The 26,205-nt window shown below is 39.8% G+C and overlaps 1 protein-coding gene across 1 annotated transcript in view; it reads right to left on the reverse strand.

The window, feature by feature from the left end:
* Nucleotides 1-20,504, reverse strand: part of LOC122765832 (cGMP-dependent protein kinase 1-like) — an 87,047-nt gene extending 66,543 nt beyond the window's left edge. The window contains exons 1-2 of the mRNA XM_044020269.1: nucleotides 19,908-20,504; nucleotides 7,928-8,094 (exon numbers count right to left, since the gene is read on the reverse strand). Coding sequence (XP_043876204.1) covers nucleotides 7,928-8,094; nucleotides 19,908-20,317 — 577 coding nt within the window. The 5' untranslated portion in view covers nucleotides 20,318-20,504. The remainder of the gene's footprint in view (nucleotides 1-7,927; nucleotides 8,095-19,907) is intronic.
* Nucleotides 20,505-26,205: the final 5,701 nt, after the last annotated feature.

The following is a 26,205-nucleotide window of genomic DNA, read 5'->3' on the forward strand; positions in this document are numbered from 1 at the left end:
TAATCCAATCCAATATGAAAGTACAGTGAGAGCAGACAGCTGTATCCCTTTACCACATCAAATTTTCTAAAACAAAAGCATATTTCTGACAGTCAATCAAACAGTCATGCTCTCTCCTTTTGTTTCTTTCATTCAGCGTAAAATAATGATGAATCCACTCCACAGAATGTAAACACCTTAGTCCAATTAAAATTGAGCTAGTCTTAGTCAGACTAACATACCTAGATAATGGGATTCATAGTCTGATTATTCCTGCACGTATACGCTTAGTTGGACTTGGCGTTCTGCACACGCACCGGAATTTCCTCCCCGGTCTTTGACCCGGAAGCAGAAGTATAGAGGGAGCAACCACAAGAGCCACGTTCCATCTAATTTGTAAAGGTCAACAGCAAACTGAGTCAATACACACTAGCTTATGGTGAGATACAGCGCCACCTATGGAGGTGGAGTCAGCTGTACCCGGTCAATAACTCGATTTTCCCCTCTGAATGTATACTCAGACTTGGCAAGTTGTCCATTTGCCTGTCTTAGTCAGACTATGGCCTTAGTTGGATTCAACTGTAAATCTCCAACTGCTGGGGGCGGTGCCTATGGGTCATATTTGGGGGTTAATTTGGAGTTGGAGGACAGTTCAGATGTTCTCAAATGACCAAAATTATTCATTTTGAAATGAATAATTTTGTGGTTAATTCACGTTGCAATTCTGATTTGAAAAACGATGAACTGTTTATCCCTAATGGGGATTTGGATTAAATAGCACTGAGGGGGAAAAACAATTGCTTTGCTGCCCAGGTCCCTAACGAACGTGATACTGGAATCATTTAAATGCCCAGCTGACTTTAATTATCAGGTGCAACGCTCACTATAGATTTTTGAGTCCAAACTAATTACGAGCTCTTTACACGTCCATGTACTACACTCACTCTGCTCTTGATGCTCTATTTAAACAAGCTCATTCTCAGTATCATCAACATGTTTCTGAATAGGACAGGTGAGGTAGAATAACCTGAGCGACCCATTTGTATTGGCATGCACACTTTGATTAGATTAAGCCGAATGACGACGGTGATGTTAAATTGCAGGAGGTGTTGCTGTTTGTGAAATACTTGATAGTAATTGGGTGTGATTATACCGACTATTATCTTCATTAACCACCTGCACGGCTCTGTGTGGACCACGCGGCCGATCAGAGGAGCTCATCTCCTCTCCACGAGGATATGAGCGCTCGTATCAGTTACAATTAGTATTTTCAGGTGACCCCCGGTCTCAGGTAAAGCCCGGCAGACACGACGACAACAACAGCACAAGAAATATTCATCACGACAGCGGCGATGACGACCGACGCTTCATTAAAGCGGCAGACCAGTCGGTGCCAGGATCCTCTCTAATCTTATCTGATCTTTAATTATCAGGTGCAACGGCAACTGAGGCAGTGGTCGTCTCTAAAATATCAGTCTTAGTTTCTCACTGCGGGTAATAAATTATTTTATTACCGCATATATTTTGAGGTGTGAGCAATCAGAATATGTATTATTCTTTTATTTCTTACATATATATAAAAAGTGGTACTTGTAGAAATTACAGCTATATGTTGCATGTAGACATGTAGGGCAAAACAAAATTCAGTTTTATTCTATTTGTGATTTGTGACCTCAGTTTCAAAAAGTCTATCAATTGTCCCAACAATGACAATTCACCACTAGAACTATAGAAGTTAAGGTTGGCTTGTGACTGAATGGGTGCTGTTTCAAGTTCTGTGATAACCCTTGAGCAAGGCACCCAATCTGGGTCTCACTGTGCCGGTGCCAAGCCCCGATAAATGGGAGAGCTGCGACAGGGAAGGCATACAGTGTATAGATAAATAAATAAATAAATAAATAAATAAATAAAAATGTCTGCATTAAAGTCCAGCTGAATATTTTGTGGAACCTCTATCACCCCCTGTGGACGTATGAGTAATTACCCGTCTCTTTCACAGTGTAAACACAGTGTTTTTACAACAGTGAGGATAAAGAATGGATGGATGAATGTTCATGGTGGGGTCCATCGAGAAAAGTGTGAAAAAACAACAACCAGACTTGCTCTGTATTTTGTCTAATAATCATTTGGTTTTAGGATCGGAATTTATCAAGTTTCAGAAAAAGAAAAATGTGTAAATGTATGCAATTAGATTTGTGTCAACACTTTTTTCACTTTATGAACTGAGCAAACGGGAAGTAGTCAACCCGTGACAAACACAGCAGCCATTCAGCAGGCCGCTTCCTAAGCCCCGCCCATGGTCAGAATCGCAAACAAAAAACCACGGCACAAAGGACAAGTGAGGGAGCGCAAACGCAAAAGAGTTCCACTCATTGCAAAAATGTCTATTTTCCAACAAATTGAATGATTAAATCGATGTTTTATTTGCAATTTGTGTATTTTGATTGTGTGGCAAATACAATTGACACAAATCTAATTCCATATACAGTCAATTTACCTAATACTCAGCCCCGATGAACTGGTCTACCTCTAACAACAACTTGTTGCCTTCTCATTGTGGTAGAATCGCACACAGCTCCATCCCTTGTTGTATGATGACATGATGACACCGTTAATAATTAGCCCGCAGTGTTTCAGTGTAGGAAAATGCACTTCGCCGCCTGAGCTGTGAACATGTCATTTGTTAGGGAAATGATGTAGCCAACGATCTGATCCGAGAGTCCCACATCCTGTCAGTCACACGCTGTAATGAGTTTGCTCAGATCTAAAAAAAATGTCCCTTATATGCAAAACGATGTCAATGTCCACGGAGAGCTGGGGATAAGATGACAGGCGAGGGACAGACGGACGAGGGTGTAAACAGACAGTAACACGGTCATTTTGTGAGTTAATATTGACGCCTACACTGAGGACTGAAATATGACCACTGCTGGATTAAAACCACATCTCTACCTCATAGTGTTTTACACAAAGTCCCTCAACAAATGATGTCTCTCGCACATTTTGTATCCTTGTTTTCTCCTCTTGCTGTTGCACTCGAGAGGAACCCGTTCATCGTGTCAGCGAGCGTGACGCTCGCTCAGCATGAGCAGTCACTTCTTCTACAATCATGCCTTTATTTATTTGTATCTCTTTTTATCTTTTTATCCTTTCATCTCATTGCTTTCTTCCTTTTCTGTGTATTTGTATTTATGTATGTGAAAGCACTTTGTAAATTGCTGTTTTTAAAGGTGCTATACAAATAAAGCTTTACTCACTCACTTACTTACTTACTAATGGGAAACAGAATGTCCATTTTCTACGTCCACAGCTGTGTTTTGAATTCAATTTGCATCATGGCAGTTCCATGTGAACCGCTTTACATGTCTGACTTCCCTGTGCAGCCGACAGGTCACATCTACTGTATCTTTGGGAGAAAAAAACTGGGTGTGAGAGTTTAATTTTCCAGCTGAAACACTTCTTATTATCTCCGTTCCCAAAACAAGAGTGAAAGCCAGTGAGGCACATTTGTCTGGCATTCCCGTTTTCATCCACAACCTTATCTGGATCTGCAACCACAAAAATGAATGGTTTTCTTCCAAAAAAGTTAATTTAAAAGCCGAGTATTTTCTGCCAGAAACCTGCAAATAAACTAACCAACAGACGGACACAGGTAAAAAAAACAACATACTTTTTAAGAGATAAAAAGCAAGAGGAACTAAAAATTATGTTCCCACACGACTTAACCAAACTCTTGATTAACCACAAGAGCTCCAACCCCCGCAGGGTTAAAGTTATGACCCTAATAATAATCATATTGTAAAATTCTCAGATGCTCTCGCCATTTTGAGGAAAATCCACCAGGTAATGAATGTTTAAAAAGTTTGGCCAAGATTTAAACACGATGTCATCTGTGTTTTACAAAGTGGAACCTGAGATTTTCACATATTTATCCACTGGATCCAGAAGACGGATTGACCTTTACCTTCTCATAGCTGCTATCATGTTACAAAAGCATGAAAATACTCATCCTACATACATATATGAACTCGTTAAATGGGACTTCTAATATTACATTTAAATTGATGCCCAAAAAAAAATATCAGGAGCCTCAAACTCAAAATGAGCTGAGGGCCGGTGAACTTCTAGTCTGGTCAGGAGGAGGCTGGGGGTTGCTCAAGTTAAAAAAAACTGTTATTTAAAAAAATAACTATATAAAAATATTTACAGACAGAAATCCAATCCAAACATTAAATCAAAATAACGTGTAGACAACTGTAATCACAAGACTATATACAATTAAATGTTGAATGTATAGAAATATCTTGATGGGTGAAGGGCGACAGGACATTGACCGGGGGGCCGTGAGTTTGAGGCCCCTGGTTTATATGGTTTACACACACCAAATTTTGTTCAAATCTGTCCATTGTAAGAGACAGGGGTTTTCTTGAAAATGTTAAAATTTTTTGTGACATCATCAGTGGGCAGATTCTTTGCAACATTTAATGGAAACATGATCATCTAACCATTACTAAAAATGCGGATTGATCCGTCATAAACTGTAGACAGGAAGTTGCCAAAAGTGTTTTCAACTTGCAGATGAAAACACTGTTTCCCACAAAGGTTCAGTAGTGTACTATACATCAAGTGACAGAAAACCGCACTTCTTCACCGACTTTGGCTCCGTTTACAGCCTATTAAAGTCTGTCCGGCAGTTGGACAATACAATGTGTGACAGATGTCCTCGGGGGAAGCAAAGCGTGCTCTAATTTGGAAACGTATCATCCACTACGAACAGCTGTTCCTTCACACGTCCCCTCTGCTTTTTAGTCAGTCACTGACTGTCGGCTGCTGCGCCGACGGCACCTGTGGCAGCGGCGAGTGTGTTCCCGTCACGCCGGCCCCTGAAGCTGAGACGTGAGCCGCGTCTCTGCGCTGTAATTTTCATAAAATCTTCCCTTTGTGATTTAATTCTGCTCAGCTTTAATAATTGTACACAAAACTAAAGGAGCAGTAAAATGACTTTTTTTCTCTCTCCATGCACTGCACAGGTGTGTTTTTCTTTATTTCGTATATCAGGGGTATAAGTGCAGATTTAGTAGTTTTTTTTTTAGTTTGAGTGATTTTTAATACTAATTATAACAGGTTTTCAGATTTTTTTCACCTTAAATTTTGTGGTTTCTTTGCTCATATGACAAAGAAATCATTAAAACTTACAATTTTGGTTTGTGGACAAAACAACACATTTGAGGACATGATTATTTTTGAAGTTTGGGAAAAACTGATCAACATTCAACATATTCATTGAGAAAAGTGTCAACATATGAATGGATTATGAAAATAATTGTTGCAGGCCTAAAATTATGACTAGCGTGACAATTTTGTGTTGTACGAATAAAGTCAGTACCATGACAGCACAATTTAATAATCAACAAACGTACAGTGTCCAACTGGCTTTCTTGAGGTTTCTTTGCAGTGTAGGCAGTTGTTGTCAACGATGTAGCGATTAGTGCTGAACAATTAATCATTTTAGATGAATTACTGTCTTGATCTATGCACATCTTATTCTACACACTGAAGAGAACACCTTTGTTTCTCACAGATCTGCACAAATATCACACAGTTTCATCATTTTACATGTGGTTTTTCTGAATGAAAATGAGAATAATAATGTAAAAATTACCATTCCCTCTGACATTGCGAATCATCTTGCAATCACAATGAGACATTTATTCAAAATCGTTCAGCCCCAGTAGCGAACACTCCACTGGAGGGACCTGTATGCACAGCAATTGTAGTAAAACAGCCAACAGGAGCGCTCGCTGTCTAAATAAACTATGCTGTGATTGGTTAAAGTCTACTGTGATGGATAAGCCTAGAGGTGGAGAACCGACTCTCACTTCATTTACATTAAACTGAAAGGCTATTACAAAACTATGGATCAATAACTCCAAAAAAAACTCTTGTCGCTGGTCCAGAACACACACTGCTACTAGAACCATCACCAGAACGCCCAGCGGATGCACTGGCTCCATATGTCAAACATCACATCGACTTTAAGATCCTCCTTCTGACCTTCAAAGCTCTCCATAACCCGACACCTTCACAACTCCTCCTCCACATCTACACACCATCCCATATACGCTCACCATCACTCATTCGTGCCTCTCACTACTGCTCCTCCAGCCCATTTATCCTCCATGGAGTCAAGATCCTTCAGCCGTGCAGCTCCACATCTCTGGAACTCTCTTCCCATCCTTTAAATCACACCTCAAAACTCACCCTTTTTAGATGTTGGAGGCAGAAACAAGCACTTTATATTGCACTCAATTACTTTTATCTTTGGTTAAATAAATATAAAGTAAATACATGCCTACTGTACCTTTAAGAACCTTGTTTGATGTTTAACCCTAACATATTTCCAACAGTCATAAATCTGTCTTCAGTATATCAGACTGGACCAAAATGGTGCAACGACTGCTAGCACCAAAACAAAGTTTGAGGTCTGAATTGACTTCTCTGCTTTTATTTTTATTTGTCTAACTCTATCTTTACTCGTCTTTTTCTCCAAAACAAAAGAAATCCCTTACACAGGGTTCCCACACCTTGGTCGACACCAAATTCAAAGACTTTCCAGGGATCAATTCCCTCAAATTCAAGAAATGACACGGCTTAAGATAGGAGGGCAACTTGCTATAGCCGCTTCGCCCACGGCGTCCACTGTTATGGATTTGCAGCACGCTCTGCATCTGGACAAGTAATTGTCCTTGGGATCTTGGTCAAGTCAAAGTTAGTCTTCTGTAATTGTCTTTGGAGTTTCATTTCCCAGGCGTCACAGTAGGTGGCGTCGTAACAAACAAGAGAGACATTTACCTAAATATAAATTTCTATTTAGGGCTGTTTTCAAATTCACAAACTTTCAAGGATTTCAAAACAAAACTGTGCTGGTGCACTGAAGCGAGACTTAAAGTCCCTAATGAAATAACCTTTAAAGTCACAGTTGTAGGAAGGACTACAACAGAAAGCATTTTGAATTCAGACCCAGTCACTCACTAAAGAGCAGATGAAGACAGAGAGAGAAGCCATAACATTTTTACTGGCATCTAAACAAACGCTGTCTGTCTCTGGAGTCCTGTCCGCCGCTGCCTGAAGGAAGCCAAGAGCAGTCACACATTAGTCTCTCCGAGTTCGGTAAATATCATCTGAATGTTTATCATAGACTTTCTTCAAAATATTTGAAGCCGAATCAGGCGTCCTGGAAATGTTGTGGCAGCCTTATAATGATTTTAAAAAAAAGAGGGCGGGCGACATGAAACAACAGGAGCAGCGATCAATATCAGCATTTTTTTTCCGGTACCAAATTTCAACCTTTAAATGTCAACCAACAAATTACAGTAATATTGCCTCTAAGTTCTGTTTCTCCATTAGTGTTGTTTGAATTTTTTTTGTAAACCTCATTAGAGTCACGCAATTATATGTCAAGAGGAATAGAGCAATGATTGATTTATAAAATTCCATATTTTCGACACTGCCGTTTGTTTTTATGTTTGTGAATCGAAAAGTTTCACCTCTATTTGATGCTCGATTGTATTACACAGGCGATTTTCTCTGGGGGTGAAGTCGATTGTCAGGGCCAATGACCGTCTTTATTTCAGAATCACAGCCGCATCACGGCCGTAGTTACTGCTCTGAAAAACCCACGGAAGGAAAACCCACATGGTGGAGCTTTACGTCTAAAAAGATGACACATGAGGGAGGCAAAAAAAAACCCAGTGGGACATAAATGACTGGCACAGCTTTAGATCTTTGCCCTGAAGGCATCCATTAATAATGCCCTTTCATTCCCTTTTTCCATCGTTGACAGGACGAGGTCTGCAGAAGCAAACCTGTTAATCCTGTTCAAATGTTTTTAATAAGTAATTATAGACCTATTTTATGTCTTCTTCTATCGGCGTTTTTTTTTGTTTACCTTCCATGACGTAGACCAGCGAGCCCACGTCGCCCTCCTTGATGATGCAGCTGTCTTTTCCATACTCCACAGGGTACATGCAGTCCACGATCTCCTGGATCTGCGACAGCTCCAGGTTCTTCATGAAGTCGTTGTCCAAGATGGCTTCCTTGATCAGATCCTTGGACCTGGAGACAAGAGGAGACCATTATTGTATGAGCTTACTTACTGTCAAACTCCCTTAGAAGACAGATTACAGCCATTTGTTTTTTTACATTTGAAGGAGGTAGAAGAACAGATTGAGCGAATGAAGGATAAGGTCTCGAAGTCATGTGACTCAGAACATCCCTCCATGAAAAATAGAAATGAACCAAAGAGGAAAATGAGTGTAACAAGCAAATATAACCACAAGAAAAGACAAGGAAATAAGCAAAGAAATACGACCACACATCAACAGCTACTTGCGCTCTTTAATGCACCACCTTATTCTTCCGACCAAGACTTCAATGTTTTATAGATTTAAAATAGACGTAACATTATCACATGAGATCCATGAAAAATATTAACTTTCTAAAGTTTGGCATTTGGCATAAAAACACATTGAACAACTGAATGATTAAATTCTGCTTTTGCAATTTGCTACAGCGCTCTGTTGTTAATTGGAAAAAAAAAAAAAAGATTATTTGGTCAGCCCTAATGGAAAACACACACAACTTCTGAAAGGTTTGGTTACAATGTGTGATCCAATTTAATAGAAACCAAACAGGCTATAGACAACAATAAGAGAGACATTGGTTCAGCAGAGCAAGGCTGCTGCTTATTTTCTGAGGCAATTAAAGCCTCATTTATCTCAGAAAACTTATCCTTGCCGCAAAGACGTCAAGGTGAGACCTTGTAATTTTCCTCCAAATGCTGGAACGAGTCAATCAGCAGCAAAAAAATCCATGTCTGAAGGCACCTCTGAAAGCCGTGGGCCCTCAGACTGCAGTCATTTAGAGTATTTCACAGGTAAATATCTCTGTAAGCAGGAGAGAGAATGTAATTAACTGTGAAGCTAATCAACAGTGGTCAAGGTGCAGCACCGTGAGCCCCGCGGGCTAAGAGCAAAAGCGGGAAATGATAGGACATTATGAAAGTTGACTTCATGTCAAATTATCATGTAAATCAAGGAGCTCTAATTAGACCATGGTGACGTACCACCAGTGGAGCAGAGACATCAATTCATTAAAAGGTGTCTGTGTGCATCACTCTTGTCTATACATGCGACGCAGGATGGTGCAGCTTTGGTGGGGGATTTTCTGGGAATTAAACATTCCGAGTTCCTTAATACCACCGCACTTAAACATTTTAGGCTGATTTCTAAGCTCCCAATCCTTTCAAAACTCCAAAAGAAAATAGTTCACATTCAGTTGGCAGCTTTCCTGGACCTAAATAGTATTTTTGAAGTTTTATAACACTGCACAGTATTGAATCTGCTCTTTTAAGGACTTTAATTACATTCTTCTGACCACTGACGTTGGAAATGTTGTCATTCTTTTGCTTTTAGACATGACTGCTGTGTGTGATACAGTGGATCACAGTATCCTCCACTCTCATATGGAGCACTACGTGGGTATCAAAGTATTATTATTTGGCCGATAGAAGCTGCTGTGTGAGGATTAGCCCTCTCCCCTTGCGGTGTGCCACAGGGTTCCATCCTCAGGCCCCTCCTGTTCTCAATTTATCCGCTTCCCCGGGCTCTTTCTTTCGGAAACATGGCATGCCGTTCCATTTTTATGCTGATGACTGCCAAATATATGTTACAAGAGAATGTAATATCTGATATGTTAGCATTTGAATTGATTTAAACAACCTTGTTTCTACACAAGCCAGAATAGACAAACCAGAGTGTGCAGAAAAGATGAAGAAGGACATCCTTCCTAGTTCTTGGAATTGGGGAGTCCTGCATTTGTTACAATCTGATGTCTCAGCATTAGAAGTCACTATTTCTTACACAGTTGACCCTCAGAGCTGCTGTGTTCCTTTTGTTGTTTAGTTTGTGGCTTTTTGAAAGTCATATGGTATTTTTGTACCAATTAATACAGGTTTGTATTAATTGTATCATTGGTATCATTGGGCATCCCATAGCCAAGGTGAAAGGGAACTAGGCTGGTGATCAAAGGGTTGAGTCCAATTTGAGTCCCTGAGGTGAGGGGTGTGTAACCCCTTGCTCAATGTTAATTGCACATTTTATATTGACCCCAATCACAGGGTCTCCTTGTGCTAGTACCAAGCCTGGATAAATGGGACGGTTACATCAGGAAGGACAGTATTAATTGTATTATTACTTAATGCTAGAAATTGTGAGATCTACCTCTATCTGTTTATTTACACAAGGAACATGTGTATTGTTTGCTTGAGGTTTGATTAATTTGAGTAGCTCTCATTTTAGAATTCTCCTCATGTTATAATAATTATTTTATGTTTTAAAACAGCATCAACTCTTTGGTCGCCTCTTCATGTTAACTTCTTGTCTTCATTGATACAAAATAACCAATTTACTGCCGATACCATCTGGTTTTAAATTGTGTCCCAAGTCGAAGTCGAAACAGTGATAACATCAGATGACTGCGGGTCAGACGCTGTGACTGTCGAAGTGAGCGTTAGGCTGATTCTGTGTGAGGAGGACCAGATTCTGAGCAGTTAGTAAAACTCACACATTCACTGAAGCATGTTATCACCATAGTCCGAGTCGCTGCCGAGTGTCAGCTGAGTGAATCAGGTTAATATTATGTATGAGGGTTAATCCAACCAAGGAGTTCTGTCCAACCAAGAAGAAGTGAAGTTTTCATTTCATCAGCACAAGTCATGAAAAAATACTGGAGGGACTCACTCGCACTGTGCTCTTCTCTCTTGCCTTTTTGTGCTTCTTTTTCTTTTGAGCAACTGATTTCTAGGCGCACCTTTGAAACTGATCACCCGAAGAGCTTATAGCTAAGAGAGTCAATAACCTTAGAGGCATTTTATGACGCAGTGAGCCATCAATAGACACAACCCGCAGCAGAGTCCTGCTAAATCTATACAACTAAACAAACAAAACTTCACTCTCTTCGCTCTCTTTAAAGACTAACTTTTAATGTCCCATGATGGCTCTTAATTCAGTCTTGAGACATTTCACTATCAATAAATCGCTTAAAAAAAAAAAACTGCCAGAAAAACCATCAACACTGTGAGAGAAAACAGTCTTTTCCTGAAATGAGTCATTCGCTTTTGGTTTATGGTTATTAAGTTTATTAAATAGCATAAAATATCAATTATGCCGTTTTCATATTTTGTGTTTATCATTTAAAAGGTTTCAGGATCTGTGCTTTCCAAAATAGCTCATCTCTTTCTCACTGAAAGTGGTGATAATAAGTGAGGTTTCAATAGACAGATTATTTTTTTAAAAACATCACAGACTAGTACAAAAACATTACTGTCTTCCTTGAGTTCTAAATGATTGTGGCATGTGACTCATGAAAGGCCAACTTAGATAATGTTATTTTTCCAGACGTCCCTCTCATTTGTGGACTTTTTCAGGAATAATTTTAGGGCACTTACTGCTAAGCGGCAAGAGACCTAGGGCATGAATAATCTGAAATCTCTGGATTATAATTGATTTGAATCTAAAACAGTTAAGTGCAGTTCACCAAATAAATATGCAGAGGCAATGGCTGGTCTATTCATTTAAAAACAATATTAGGTGCAGAATTGGCAGTAAAAATGGTCAGAAACCTTAGAGTGTGCACAAATTGTCATAATTATCATGTTCAAAAAATTGGATCCCAATATAAAAAGTTTGGAAAATATTATGATCTATTATGCTTTATCAATAATGTTGTAGCAAAAAAAGTGCATTGATCAAAAATGCACTTTAAACCAGATGATAGCCCAATTGCTAATGTTATGAATCAGTTAAATTAAGTTGCATTATGTTATATGCTGTTTATTTCTTCCTTGTCGTATCTTCAAACTCATGAAAGACAAAAAATGTAAAGTCTTTCTTTGCCTGCGAGCATTGCTAGTCTCACAAGTAGCTAGCTTCTTAGATTGTGAGCAACTATAGCAGCTAGTTTCTTAACAACTAGCTTCTTAGCAACAAGCAACTAGCTCCTGGGCAAGACTTAGTGTTTCGTTTTTATTTTACTGTTGTGTTACTTTACTTCTCAAGTCCAAATGGCTTGGCTCAGGCACTTAGGACATTAAGAAATTAGAAAAGTGGCTTGTCTGAAATGCTAGCTGTTTTTCAAAACACCTCAGAAAATATGACTAAAACTAAATGCTATTTTAGTTTTAGTATAGTAAGGCTATAACTAAAACTAAATCCAGATTTGCTGTCAAAATGAACACTGCTTGTTTATTTCAAACAGAGCTTGCAAAATCTGTTTAAAAACTAAAGATACCACTGAAAGAGAATAAACCTCCAACAATGCCACTCGATTCCCGGCAAGGTGTGAAAACATTCCTCAATCTCGGAAGCTTAACAACCATTTAAAAACACACCGAGTGATCATTTCTCGCTACATTCCTGTAAAAACGTTTTAAATGATGCTGCACACAAACAAATGTGCTAAAATAAGCGTAACCCTCTCTGGCGGAGGTAATAAATTAACAAACTGGGAAACGCTGACCTCTACTTCTCTGGAAATGTGCCTCATTGACCCTCTTCCTGTTACATTTACACCCAGGAGAATTTCAAAACCTCACTGGGACCCTTCCTCCTCCTCTCCTCTCCCTCCTCCTCCTCCCACCCTGACTCAAGCCCCTAATGGCAGCATTAAGAAAACGTCTTCCAGCCAGACCCTAATAAAAACATCTGCCTTCCTCTCCTTTGTGAGGATGATATATTTGACTTCATCCAGTTTGGGTCCGAGCAAGTTCAACCTTCCTTAAAAGGAGAAAATATGCTCTTTTTCAGGGGGAAAAAGTCATGGGTGGCAGAAAAGTGGGAGCGGCTAACTGAAATAAAAGCAGACTGGGAGCGGGAGAGGGACGGACAGAGACTCAAGGAACGCTTGTAAAGAAGACCAAGTGGCCGGGAATGAAAGAAAAATATAAACATTTATCCCAATCCAAAGGACATTATCGCTTCACTTCAACAGCCAATGAAAATGAAAAGGCAGTGCGTCAGTTTCAAACCCGTAAGGGCACTTTTGGGTCTTATTTTCCCCCCAATTGAGCAACAATAAAAGCAGAGTTACGGGAATCACACACACACGCACACAAAAACTAGACAAATATCTATGATTTAAGTTTATTACTCTGTGAAAACACAATAGAAAGTTGTCCAAATAAACGGAGCCATCAGCGTCAGCGCAGTAATCGTGATGAATTAAAGGGCCAGACTTTGAGTGCTTATGTACACGATGACTCTGAGAAGCAGACTGCAGATCATCTGGCTTTGTCAGCGAGAGAAAGAAGTAAATAAGTGAAGCTGCAGCTGCCGAGAGACGTGTGTCACACAATCAAACCACCTGTATCAGTTTATACTGTTTACACAATATAATAAGTTAACGCTGCAGCCACGGTTCATTCATAAGAATGAGTTATTGTCGCACGAACATCAGTGAATTCGAGTCCTTTTTTTACACACCATTAGTGAACACAATCACAGAAACTGGACGCAGGAGCGGTGGGCAGCACTTATCTGCACCCGGGGAGGCAACGGGGGATTTGGTGCCTTTCCGTTACAAACCCCAAATCATTTCCTCTTCATCTGTCCAACACTCAGGTCTTAGAATCTAACCGGAAACAAAACCTTTTGATTTAATTTATAAAAAAGTTTTCCGTAAACATAGCATCATTTCAACAAATAATCTTCTTGCACACGAAAATCCCCCAAAATGCTGTAGTATGTGTGTATGCCAGGCCTGTGTGTGGCGCTGTAACAATGTCAATGATTTCCAAAGATATCATTTTAGAAGTTTAAAACGCTGATTCCATGTGGATAAAATACTACAAAACTTTTGCAGATTCTCTTAAACTCGTTTAAAAGCTGTAAAATACAGCCTGTATGAAACGCAACTAAACTGGAACGTTTTAGATGATATCGCATTCTAAAGCAAATATAGTTTTACCCAAACTCAGAATTTAGGTAAGCACTTCATTTGATTAGAAATAATCCAAAAATTCAAATTCATAAAGTGACTTTCTTTACATCCATTTACCTCCTAATCAAGACACTATATTGTGACAATATAATCCAATATTTCATCATGATATCACAATAGAGTAATTCATGACGTATTCCACAGAATTTCAAAGTAAAGGTGCTTGAATGATGTGTGCTTAACAATATATAAACATATTTATGATGCAAAACCAATCTATTCATATCCGAAAGAGACAAATTGGTGAATGACAACACGTGGAAAACTGTAAAACAGTTCATAAAGTGATAATTATGACTGATAATTGAATAATTCATAATTGAATCGAAGAGGAGTTCACATTATAACATGATATTAAATAGCGAGCAGCTAGTTTGACACCTGTGCTTTACAGTGGTAATGGGGACTAAAAACCTTTTGGGATTTGCAAAGTAATAGAATAATAAACTTTCTAATTAAAAAAAAATGTGATTAATTTAGATTAACTATTGCATTTCTGCGATTAATCGCGATTCAGGGAGAGAAAATAATACAGATAACGTAATTATGCTGGAAAAATACAAACAGACTCAGGTCATTTTCATTCAGTCTGCTTTTCCTGTCACTATTTATTTAAAGAGGTGCAGAACAAATGTCACCGTCTCTCTCTCTCAGACTGGAGGAGAGAGAGCGTGAGCAGGTGGAGCAGACGCGTTAAGAGACTTCAAACAACCTCTCAGCGAGTGCGAGTTCATTTTCAGTTCCATCATGAATGTTCATCAGTAATCCTGCGCGCGGTCAAATCTTGACCTTAACGCCCCCCGTCACAGTGACAAACGACTGCGGTGACACGGAAACAGAAATAGAAAATGTACGATGAATTGATCCATCACTTTGACTTTCGTCTTTCTTTTGACTAATTATTAGTATTATTATTATTATTATTTAATCTATTGCAACTTTTTACTTATTTTCTACACACTGTGGGAGATAAATTGGCAAAAAAAATATTATTAATATTTTCACAATATCAAAGGATACAACTCTTTTTTATTCTATTTAAACAAAATACCCAATTTTAAGGCAAATAGAAAGGAATACAATTAGTATGTATATATTTGTATATATATATAGAGAGAGAGAGAGTATATACATCTAGTATTTCTGATTTTCCTCCAATTACCACCAGAGGAAGCTTGCGTACCACAGTTTGAGAACCATGGCAATATAGGAGATAACGTGTTATTCTTCTTCAAGTTTTGGGTTAAATTTAGAGTATTTATTCCATTTAGAAAGCCAAACGATGGTATCATTAAACCAAGCTTGCGGACCACTGGTGGCACACACGCCATAGTTTGAGAAGCGTGGGAACAGAATAGTCGAAAAGAGAGTGATTTTCTGACTGAAATCTAATTAAGCAAAAACAATGACTCGTTAAAACTAATCCATGAATTGAGAAAAGTAATTCACAGAAAACTCGACAATGAAAACAATGGTATACGTTCAGTTTGAAGGGACATTAGACTCTGTCCATCCGTCTGTCCAAGTTAGTTTAAGTTTAACTTGGAGTATCTATTACATTTTTCTTAGATATTGGGAGAAAAAAAAGCCAAACAATGGCATCGCATGTCGCTCATCAGCTCCACTGATTTTTAAATATCGATCGACTATTACCAGGCACATAAGAGGATTTGAACAAATAAGTTGTCGTTTTTTAAAGTGTTACATTAACAAACCGAGGACACTTTACACTTTAACACTTTAACAGAAGTGAATGTTTTAGCAAAAAGCTGTAAATTGAGGAAAATGACTATAATGAAATGTTTTTCCGGCCTTTCATTCCCGGACCTCGCGTTCATTGGTGACAGTGAGAGACACAAACCCAACAACAAGAATGCACAAGGGTGTGATTGCTGCCTCTCTTTTTTCCTTCCCCCGTCGCACTGAGCTGACAGCTACAACAAAGACTAATGTCCTGCTCAGAGAAATAATCTGCTCGGTTTTTGAATCTTCTTTTTGGCAAAAATCCTGAGGAGCTTTGTTTGTTGATGTGTCAACAACAACTGTGATTCCATCTATCTAACACAGCTCATCTATTTCACCACAAACGTGAGGAGGAAATGTTTTTAAACTGATACGTTAATGGGTTTTAAACCGTCGTATTAATGAATTGTGAGAATTAGTCGACTGATTGGCTTTAAGAATTTAACAGATAACGATTTCTAAGGTAATTAAGCGACAATCTTAATCGTATACGGTGTAGTTACACATTTTTTCCATTAGAGGTGTTAGCCCGGAGAGGAAGTGACGCTAGTGAAGGAAAACACACTCCTGGAAATACACTTAAGTCTTTTTTGTGACCCAATCCGCATCAAGTGGGCGTGTTATCCCAGGGGGGGGAACCGCGAAAGCTCCAGCCATGATGATGCCACTGTTTGTGGACCCACTGCTCTCCAAATGCATCTAAAACCCTCCGTGACTAATCCTCTTCTGGACAAAAACCCCTGTTGACTGGCGGAAAACAGACGAGCCGTGTTTTTCAAAAGGTTAGCCCAGGTTAATATCTGTGTCACCAGAGAGAGAGTTTCTCTGCAGCCTGAACTAACAACAGAGACACACAAGTTACAGCCTCGCTCTTCTGCCACTCTCACAGTACAATGTTTAACATTTTTAAGCAAGAAAAGGACGTTTGTACAATTTAGTGTTTACAATTGAGCGAGAGAAGAACAGAGAATGCTGGGAATTTGCAAACCTAGTGCAGTAGTTTGTGACTTTTTGATTAAAGTAAAAATTGTCAAACGAGTTCACACAGTGACTCTCTCCGTGTTTGTCAGTGGAGCAATGTTTAGATCTCATTTCCCCTGCTGCACACAGGAAGTGATTTGTTTTACTGTGTGTCCAGACAGACTGAGGCGACATCAACACTGTGGCAGCCGGTCCTGACGTCACTTATAAGGATTGGACATCTAATCTTAAATTTGACCGATGCCATGAAACAGGAAATTCCACAATTGGCTGATACCAGCTGTCAATCACGACAGTGTCGCTCATATTTGCCGTTGTGTCGAAACATAATTTACAAAATCGACTTCATGTTCTTTTGAAGAAGACTCTAGTGATCTAATCATCCTGACGTTGTGAATCAAATCCTCAAAGACTTCCATTCCAATGGAGTACATCTTGCAACCAGCTAACTCACCCCCTGGTGGCTATTCCTGAAATTCTTCTTGATTCTTCTTGATTGGCCAAACCAAGCAAATCAGAGGACTACATCCACATGTCAAGCTCGCTTTTCCAAGAAAAAGGTCCTGTTCTCAGCCTGAACCCAGGCTTTACCATTCCAAATCATACCATACTGTGCCACATTGAACCGCACCATGACGGAAAACACAGCAATAGCTTCATTTTTGCATCATAACTATGTTTTTTATTGTGAATTATACATTGTTCTGTTCTGTTATTTTGAAAATGACGCCAAATACCGCCACAAATTTTCATTATCGCTATATCCCGATGGTATGTCGTTCACTTGGCTTGGCCCCCTACTGGCCAGATTTGAAGCTCAGGTCAGTTGGCTTCGAGTCCCCTGTGAAAACTCGAAGTTTCAGATGTGAATTCCCAAAAAGAAAACCTGCTGATTCAGCAGTTTGACAGGATGAAGACGTCTTTGCCAGATACAAATAGTTTTGCTTAACAGCGGCAGTTTATCGTTTCTGGTCACCGACACCAAACAGAGGCAGAATAGGAACATCGACAACTCCGCCAAGAGTTACACACTGCAGCTTTAGAAGTCGACAAACGCACGGCAGGAATTCAAATGTAAATTTAACGTTGTGGCTGAACCGCTGTGCACTCTGGTGCTCCGCTTGCTTTTGTGAGTTATTGATTATGCTCCAGAATGTTGTCCAGTATGTTTCAGTCGCCCCCGCAGAGTGAATCGCTGATATATTGTGCGTTCTTCTTCTGCGCGTATTGATTCATTAAAAAGCCCTTCAGTTTCCCCAAGCAGACAGACACACGGACAGACAGACAGGAAACTGGATTATTCCATAACGCGGAGCTATTTTAGTGACAGCTTTGTCTTGAGGAGCAGGATTTGAGTCGAGCAGAGATGTTTGTTTAGAGAGACTGATGAGAAAAAAGAGACGCGGGGGGGAGGCGGCGGTGTGGGTGTGAGTACTACTACACGAATCACAAGGTAAACATGCGCAGAGAGCTTGTTAAGACTGTCTGTCACAGAATCACAGTTTGTATAAAATAGGAACTGGAACATTACACAGAGCTGCAGCCTGTGATTCCCCTTCATTAGAGGATTTTTCTCTCTGTCTGTCTCGTGTGTGTGTGTGTGTGTGTGAGTCAGTCAGGCTTATTGATGATCAGCCTTTAATCACAGAGCGGCAGATTGTTCTGCATTATCATCTGATCCTCATCTGATGCCGTTTTGTGGTATCAACACAGACTTTTTTGCAGAGCAAATCCTGGTCCTAATGAGGCAGAACCCTCATATCAGGGACTCTGGGTTTAAGTTAGGATTTACAAATTCCATCTCTTGTATCTTTCTATTTTATATTGCTGTAGCTGGAAGCTGCTGTGATGCACAAATATCTATAGGGGCAAATGTGGGTCAAACATTTGATGACAGTGGGGAAACAGTGTTTCCTTATTGTAGTTACGACAACAGCAACAACTGTTTCTGGGAACAGTTCCCTGAAGGTTCCTCCTTAGGTTGTCCTGTGCTTGGCTAACGGCTAAGTTTTCCTAGCGTTAGTTTTAGATTCATTAATGAAGCTGGGTGAAAAACAAACATATAAACATCTGGGAAACATCTCAACCAAAGGGGAATGTTGTGTGGAGACCACGGCGCAACCACAGGAGAACGTTTCAGTGTTTGCTTCCCTCAACGTTTAGGGAATGTTGGGCTCCTGCAAAACCCTGCGGGAACGCTGTCTAAACATCCATTTTTTTTTTTGGTTTGGTTCTAATTAATCTGAGGAGAATCATGGGCTAACGTTATTCAGATGTTGTGTGTTAGTAGGGGACAGTGACACAGTGGCACAGCGATGAGGAACAAGAGACAGTGGTGCTTTATTCCTCTGCTTACATGCATGTTCCAGATCTGCATGTTTGGATGGAGCCAACAAGCCTTTGTGCTTTTGTAACGTAACGGTTTCTTAAGTTTCCATATCAATAAAGTAAGTTTTCATAAAGAATAGCTGGGTCGAAGCTTTGGTAACAAGATGGTAACAGTACAGTTAGTCTTTCTTTCACTGCTCTTCTCTTTTACTTGGCACATTTTAGTTTATTATTGCACCATTGACCGTCATATATCAATTATGACAACATTGCACTCGAGAAAAGTATTACTTAGACGAGTCTGACACTGATGTAGTTGAATAAAAAGTGACACCACTCCTCTTTAGGACATTTTTCTGGCATAAACACTGACCTGGTCAGGTCCAGTAGTCCTCGTGGAGACTAAAAACCTGGTCCTAATGAGGCAGAACGTCATTTCTGAGGCTCTGGTTGGGTTAGGATTTGAATTGTGGGTGATGGTTAAGGTTAAGGTTAGGTATTAAGTGGTTATGGTTAAGTTAAGGGATATGGTTTTGGTAAAGATGTCTAATGAATGGATGTCACTGCAGTGTCCTCAGAAGAATAGCTGCGCAGCATTGTGTGTGTGCGTGTGTCAGAGAGCGCCACTTATAGCATCCTACCGTGCTACAGGTGCCGCACCTGCTGCGCCACTCGATCGTTACGCACGGGAAACAGAACAATGTTACAAAGGGTGAATGAACTCACACTGAAAATAAAGAAATAAATAAAAGCACAACAGTGGGTTTATAAATAGAGCCACAATAACGACGCGTGAACGTGGCCGTGACGCGGACACCTACTGTGGGCTCTTGGGGTAGAAAGGCAGGGTGACATGGCTGAGATCCTGGATGTCGAAGGCGGTGGGTTCGGCTGAGATCGCCTGCCTCTTTGTCCGCTGCTGCTCGTTCAGGTCGTTGTGCTTGTGGACCTGCTGGGTCGCCGGCTTGATCACGGAGCGGTATTTGTCCAGCTCGTTCTGCAGCCTCTGGATCAGCTCGTCCTTCTGGTCGAGCTCCAGCTCCAGCTCGTCGATCAGCGCGTCCCTCTGGCGCAGCTCCTCGATCTTCTCCTGCAGCGCGTACTGGAGGTCGCGCAGGGTCCCCATCTCCGCCGACGGGCGACTGTCCCCGACAAGTTTATCAAGATTTGCGCGCGGTCGAGCCTGTGTCCTCTCGCCTCTGCCACGCTGATCATAAACTTTATCCGGCATGAACTGCTGGAGAGGACGCAGCCTCCGTCTGTGGCTCCTGAGGGAGGAAGAGGAGGAGGAGGGGATTCCTCACTGCTATTCTCCGTGGGGGTTCTTATGAGAAGGTATTTTCTCTGGTTGCCTGGACTGCAAAGGTGAGCTGGTAAAGTTTTCTATCTCTCTCTCTCTCTCTCTCTCTCTCTCTCTCTCATTCACTCCCCCCCTCACGCTCTCCCCTCTCTCTCTCTCTCTCTCTCTCTCTGCGTGTGCGTCAGGCTGAGACCCAGTGAGAGCGCATGAGGAGAAGGGCGCCTACAGGAATCTGTGGCTCGGTGCAGTCTGTCGCTCCAGAGGGAGCTGCGAGTGCTCGTCTCCTCTCACATGAATAATGGACCAACAGCGTGTGAGAGAAAGAGAGAGAGAGAGAGAGAGAGAGAGAGAGAAGAAAAGACAAAAAGAAAGAAAGACAGAAAGAAATCCCTCTGCTCTCAGAGTCATGTCATCATCGCTCACGCGCTCACCCTGAGGATGCGACTCTGGTACAAATAGATGAGCAGCGCGCGGAGCTTTAATGGAGCTGGAAGATGATGACGATGATGATGATGAAAACTTAATGAACCTCGATGTGAATCTGAATAAATAAATAAACAATGCGTTTAAATGGCCTTGATTTTGTGTTTGATGACACTTTTTTGTGCAGGGGCGTTTACAACAAGGCAGGATGTTTGTCTTCTGGGGGGCCCACACTACACCTGAGAGGTGAGAGGGGGGCCCCTGAGGGAGAAAAGAATGAAAAACAGAGTGGTCTGTCTGCAGAGAGTGACTCTCCACGCCCACTTGTAGCCACGCCTCCTCTCTTGCAGGTTGCAGGTTGCTGATCCATTTTTATTTACTTTTATTTTGCTAATTGTGTTGTGTTCTTGTGTAGTTCTGTGTGATTTTGGACAACTTCAAGTTCTGCCTCCTGTGTATAGCCCCGCCCACTTGTAGATCCACTCTCTTCTCTTGCATTTTGCAGATAGCTATGATAAGAAAAATGTCATCACCTCAGCATTCATCCATTCTAGTTTTTACTCTTCAAGTGTGTAACTTTTGAATAGAAACAAAACAGTTGTTACCTTTTCTATGAAATTAGGATTAAAGTTCAAACTAGAACCTTAAAAACTTATTAAAGCGTCAAAATGTCAGAGCCCATTACACATAGTCTGACGTAATTACAGTGTGGGCCAGTAGAGGGCGCACTGAGTGCAGCTTGAATTCATCAGAATTCAAAAATCAGACTGTGAAAGAGATAAAAAAAATCTGATTTATGCTTTTACCGAGTCACAGTTTTAATCGTTTTTATTTTATTCACGGTTTCATTTGGTGTCTTCATGTTGAGAACTGTGATGTTATTCTACCGTTTCTATGGAAACCACTCTGTGACCTTGTTTGGAGGAGTGCTATGCAAATAAAGAGATTATACTTGACCTATCCTAGCTTTAACCTACATCTGCCCACTACTGTCAGTGTCACAAATGCAGTTTTTAATGGTGTAATAACTGTATTTTGTTATAGATAATTAATTTAGGACTGAAACAGATACAAAAGTCTTTTTCCTGTGACTTTGTGCTTCTCTCATATCTGTGAACCATGAAGGTCACTCACGCTTCACAGAGTCCATAAAAGAAACTTTGATGCCGGGGCCCCCGGCTGTTTTACCCGGGGCCTCAAAAGTCCCCTGAAATGTCTCTGTGTTCCTGAGCTGCAAGATTTTTGTTTGTTTTTCTCCCACTAAAAATGTCACTTTACCACATACCTGATCCGACTTATTATTTTGAGACAGATTAGATTAGAAAGTGGAAATCTGATCAAATCTGATCCACAATTCTCCTCTAATCTTGTGTCCTCAATCTAAATATTTGGATAATCCATTTATTTTGAGATTTGGGAAACAATGAACGACATTTTCCACCATTTTGTTCACCGGTTAAAAGAGAAAGTCATTATTACAAATGACTAAAATAATAACTAGACTAACTACCCAAAGACTCATTTTGTGGCAGATTAAAAACATTATTTTTCTTTAAAGCGTCTCAAACAGAAACAGATAATATAAAAAGAGGCACAGGAGAGTGTGCACATCAGGCTCATCCTGAACATCCTGAACATCCCTCATCTCACCTCGCGGTGTCATAATATTAGAAATATTCTCAATATTCAAGATTTTTTAGCGTCGCTGTGGGTAAACAAACACAAACTGCTCAGTTCTGTGTAAACAGAGAATAAAATAAGACAACGAGGGAACGCGGGAGAAACAAACCGTCTCTGAGTCTAGTTTAATTTATAGATTTGATCAAATTTGGTGTTGTTTTTACTAAATTCTTTTTTTTAAGGTTTGAGAAATACGGACTGATATTTTTCAACACTTTGCTAAACTAAACATTGTATTGTAAGGAGATTATAAGTGACAGATTAATAAACCCCTAATAAAAAAATATATATTATTATTCTTAAATTCTAATTATTCTGTGACAGATTTTTTTTATTATTTGATTTGTGTGTGTTCTTGTATTTGTGGCTTTGTGAGGACCAAAAATTATCATCACATTTTGGCTGATCCTCACATCTTTAAAGAGCTTTTTGGGGGTTTAAGACCTGGTTTTATGGTCAGGGTTATTGGGCATTTAGTTGTGGTGGTTTAGATCAGGGCAGGGGTGTCCAAACTTTTTTTAACTTTTTTAATCTCCCTTCAGACCCTTTTTTTTTACACTAAAAGTTACAAACAAATGCACAGTTTTATAAAACATAATTGTATTTTCATTGCCACAATTATGTCACCAAGTCTAAGCCAACTGTGCCTTTCGTTCCCATCTGGAGTCAGATATCATAATAAGAGGTGAATGCATGTCTGCCAAGGCTGGTTTGTAAATAATAGTGCAACTCCTTAACCAGGTGAACTAACAGGGACTGTTTTCTGTCCCAGTCCCTGGTCATAAAAAATAAGTTATAAAACCGAAGCTGCAGGGCTGTAAGGGGTCAGGGGTCAGGGCGAGGGACTGCATTATGTCTCAAGTCCTCATTAGTTTTATATAAAGTGTCTTAAATGTGATACTTGAGTGAAGTATGTTACCAGAAAATGACTTTGGCAGAGGTTGAAGTCACTTTTCTTTTACTTAAGTAAAAAGTCTTGACATTTAATGTACTTAAGTATGAAAAGTCTTTTTTTTTCTGATACAAAATGTGCTTAAGTTCTAGAAGTAAGAGTATTAAAAAAAGAGTTAGGGATGGAGCCATGGTAGCTCAGTGGCAGGGCAAGTTGTCATTCAACTGGAAGGTAGTGGGTTCAATTTTAGACACTTATCGCCATGTTGAAGTGACTCAATGGCAAAAGTATAAAGTAAAGCAGCTCATCAAGACTAGAAAAGCTCTATATATTTGATTGTTTTGGTAGTAATGAGTTACAAAGAGAGTTTATAGGGAATGTACTGGAGTAAAAGTTGCTAGAAATATAAATAACAAAGTAAAGTACAGATGCGTTAATTTTGTACTGTAACAAAGTGTGTGTGTGTGTGTCTGGTATTCCTCATGTTGTGGGGACATAAATCTGTTTACAGTCACATTATGGGGACAAAGAGTGAGAGGTCAGAGTTAGATTAAATTTAGGGGTCAGAGTTTAGGATTAGGTTAGTTGCAGCTACGGTTAATGTTAGTGAGTAAGTCTCGGAAATGAATGTATCTCAATGCAATGTCCTCTGAAGTCATGGAAACCAGTGTGTGTGTGTGTCTGTCCACATTAATCCATTGATCATCAGAATCTCAGCACACAGCGTTTGGCCTCATGTGCTCGGGACAAATTCAGACGAGGGGGAAGAAAAGAAAAGTGTCATGGACAATCTGAAGGGACGAGATTCTTCTGAGGCTGAAAACAGCAAATTACTGAGCTGAGAGGGCGAGCGAGTGCAGGCAGGCACAGAGAGGGAGGGAGAGAGAGAGAGAATGAGAGGAGAAGAGAAAACAGCAGGAGAATGAGATTTCTCTGGTTGTTAGAGAGGAGGACGTTGCTTTTTTTTTTCTCTTTCTCTTGGGGAGAAAAATGCATCTGTTTCCTCACAAACAGCATGTAAACAATCCCACACTGACACAGTGTGGCTCAATGAAAAGACAACAGCTGCCCTCTTGTGGTCATTTACAGGATCAACTCGTGGTGTAATGAGATTCTGGGCACTAACTGCCAGACACTGTGTGTGTGTGTGTGTGTGGTCATATCATCCTTTCTTCCTCTTTTTTATTCTCTTACAGGTTTTTTTTCATCCCAGACTGAAAATATAAAGACACAAAATGCTGCATTTCATTTGAATATTGACCTGTATACACGCGGTTTGTCAAGCAGCGTCAAAGGAAGGTCACAGCAATGCATTTAAATGCAATAATAATGAATAAAATGATTATTATAATTAATATTTCTTTTATTTTTGGGTGATTTGGTTGGGCAGTGTTAGGTGGAGCCCCCTCCTTCCCCATCCCCTCCCCCCCCTGTATCCACGACTACAGGCCGCCCACAGGTATGTCTCTGCCTCTGCTGTCCAAGCAAAACATGTCCAACACTTAATGGCCCCACTGTTCTGTAATATTGCAAAAAATAAAAAATAAATTAAAAAAAATTATGTCAGCGAGAGTTTTCACAACATCCTACAAGATTTAAAAAAAAAAGAATCCACAGAGCCCCTCATGTAATAATTCGGACATAAATAAAGACCAGAAAATTAAAAACACATTGACTTTTCATTATATCTGCGGCCTTTTATTAAAAAGTTATATATAATAGGTCTATATACACTCACCAGCCATTTTATTAGGTACACAAGACAGCTACAGAAGCATTTTATGTGAGTTACTGTTGTTTTTCTTTAATTCTGAACCAGTGTGGTTGTTCTCCTCCGACCTCTGACATCACCGAGGCCTTTTTTCTTTTTTTTGGAACATTCTCTGTAAATCATAGAGACGTTCAAAAATCCCACGAGATCAGGAGTTCTTGAAATACTCTGCTGACCATGTTCACTTAAAATCACCTTTGTCCTTCGTTCAGATGCTCAGTTTGAACTTCAGCAGGACTGAATCCATTAGTTCTCTGTCATGTCATTGACCGGTTAAATATTTGTGTGAACGAGCAGTTTTAACAGGTGTACCTAATAAAGTGGCTGTTGAGCGCTCGATGGATGGACAAGTTTCTCTTCAAATCGATCTTTTAGATAATATTGAGAGCTGTAATATCATAACATTTAATTTGAATTTGTTTTAAATGGATCTTATCGCCTCACGTCAGCTTCCATGCATTTTATTTATTATTCTGTACAGCACTTTTGGTTCACTGTGGTTGTTTTAAAGTGCGTTACAAATAAAGTTGGGTTGGATAGAAAAGGATTGCTACAAAGATACAATACAAACTGGCAAAAATAGAGCAAACCATCGCTGGTTGATACATAAACAGAAACCCAGTTTGTTCTACGCATGTGTGAAGGGCAGGGATTTTAAATGAAATAATGTTATATTGTGTTTGAGTAGTTATTCTTATAAAATCAGAGATTCCATTCTATTTCATTGTGGGTGGCAACTAAGGCTGCAACGATTAGATTAATTGTTAAACTATTTTATAATCAGTCAGTGTTCTTTCTGATTTTTCTTCTTTGTTAAATGTGAATATTTCCTAGTTTTTTGCTCCACGTAATAAAGAAATCATTCAAACTGAATCATTTGTGATTTGTGGAAAACGTCATTATTTCTAAGTTTGTTAATCACCGATCGACATCAGGACTGAACCCGAGTCTCAAACATTTGTGTCAAATGACCATTTTAGACAAAATAATCCTGACCGACACACATTTATTCTACAGACTGAATAAAACATCTTTGTTTCTCACAGATCTGCA

The sequence above is a fragment of the Solea senegalensis genome, linkage group LG3 (assembly GCF_019176455.1).
Source record: "Solea senegalensis isolate Sse05_10M linkage group LG3, IFAPA_SoseM_1, whole genome shotgun sequence".
NCBI classification, from domain to species: domain Eukaryota; kingdom Metazoa; phylum Chordata; class Actinopteri; order Pleuronectiformes; family Soleidae; genus Solea; species Solea senegalensis.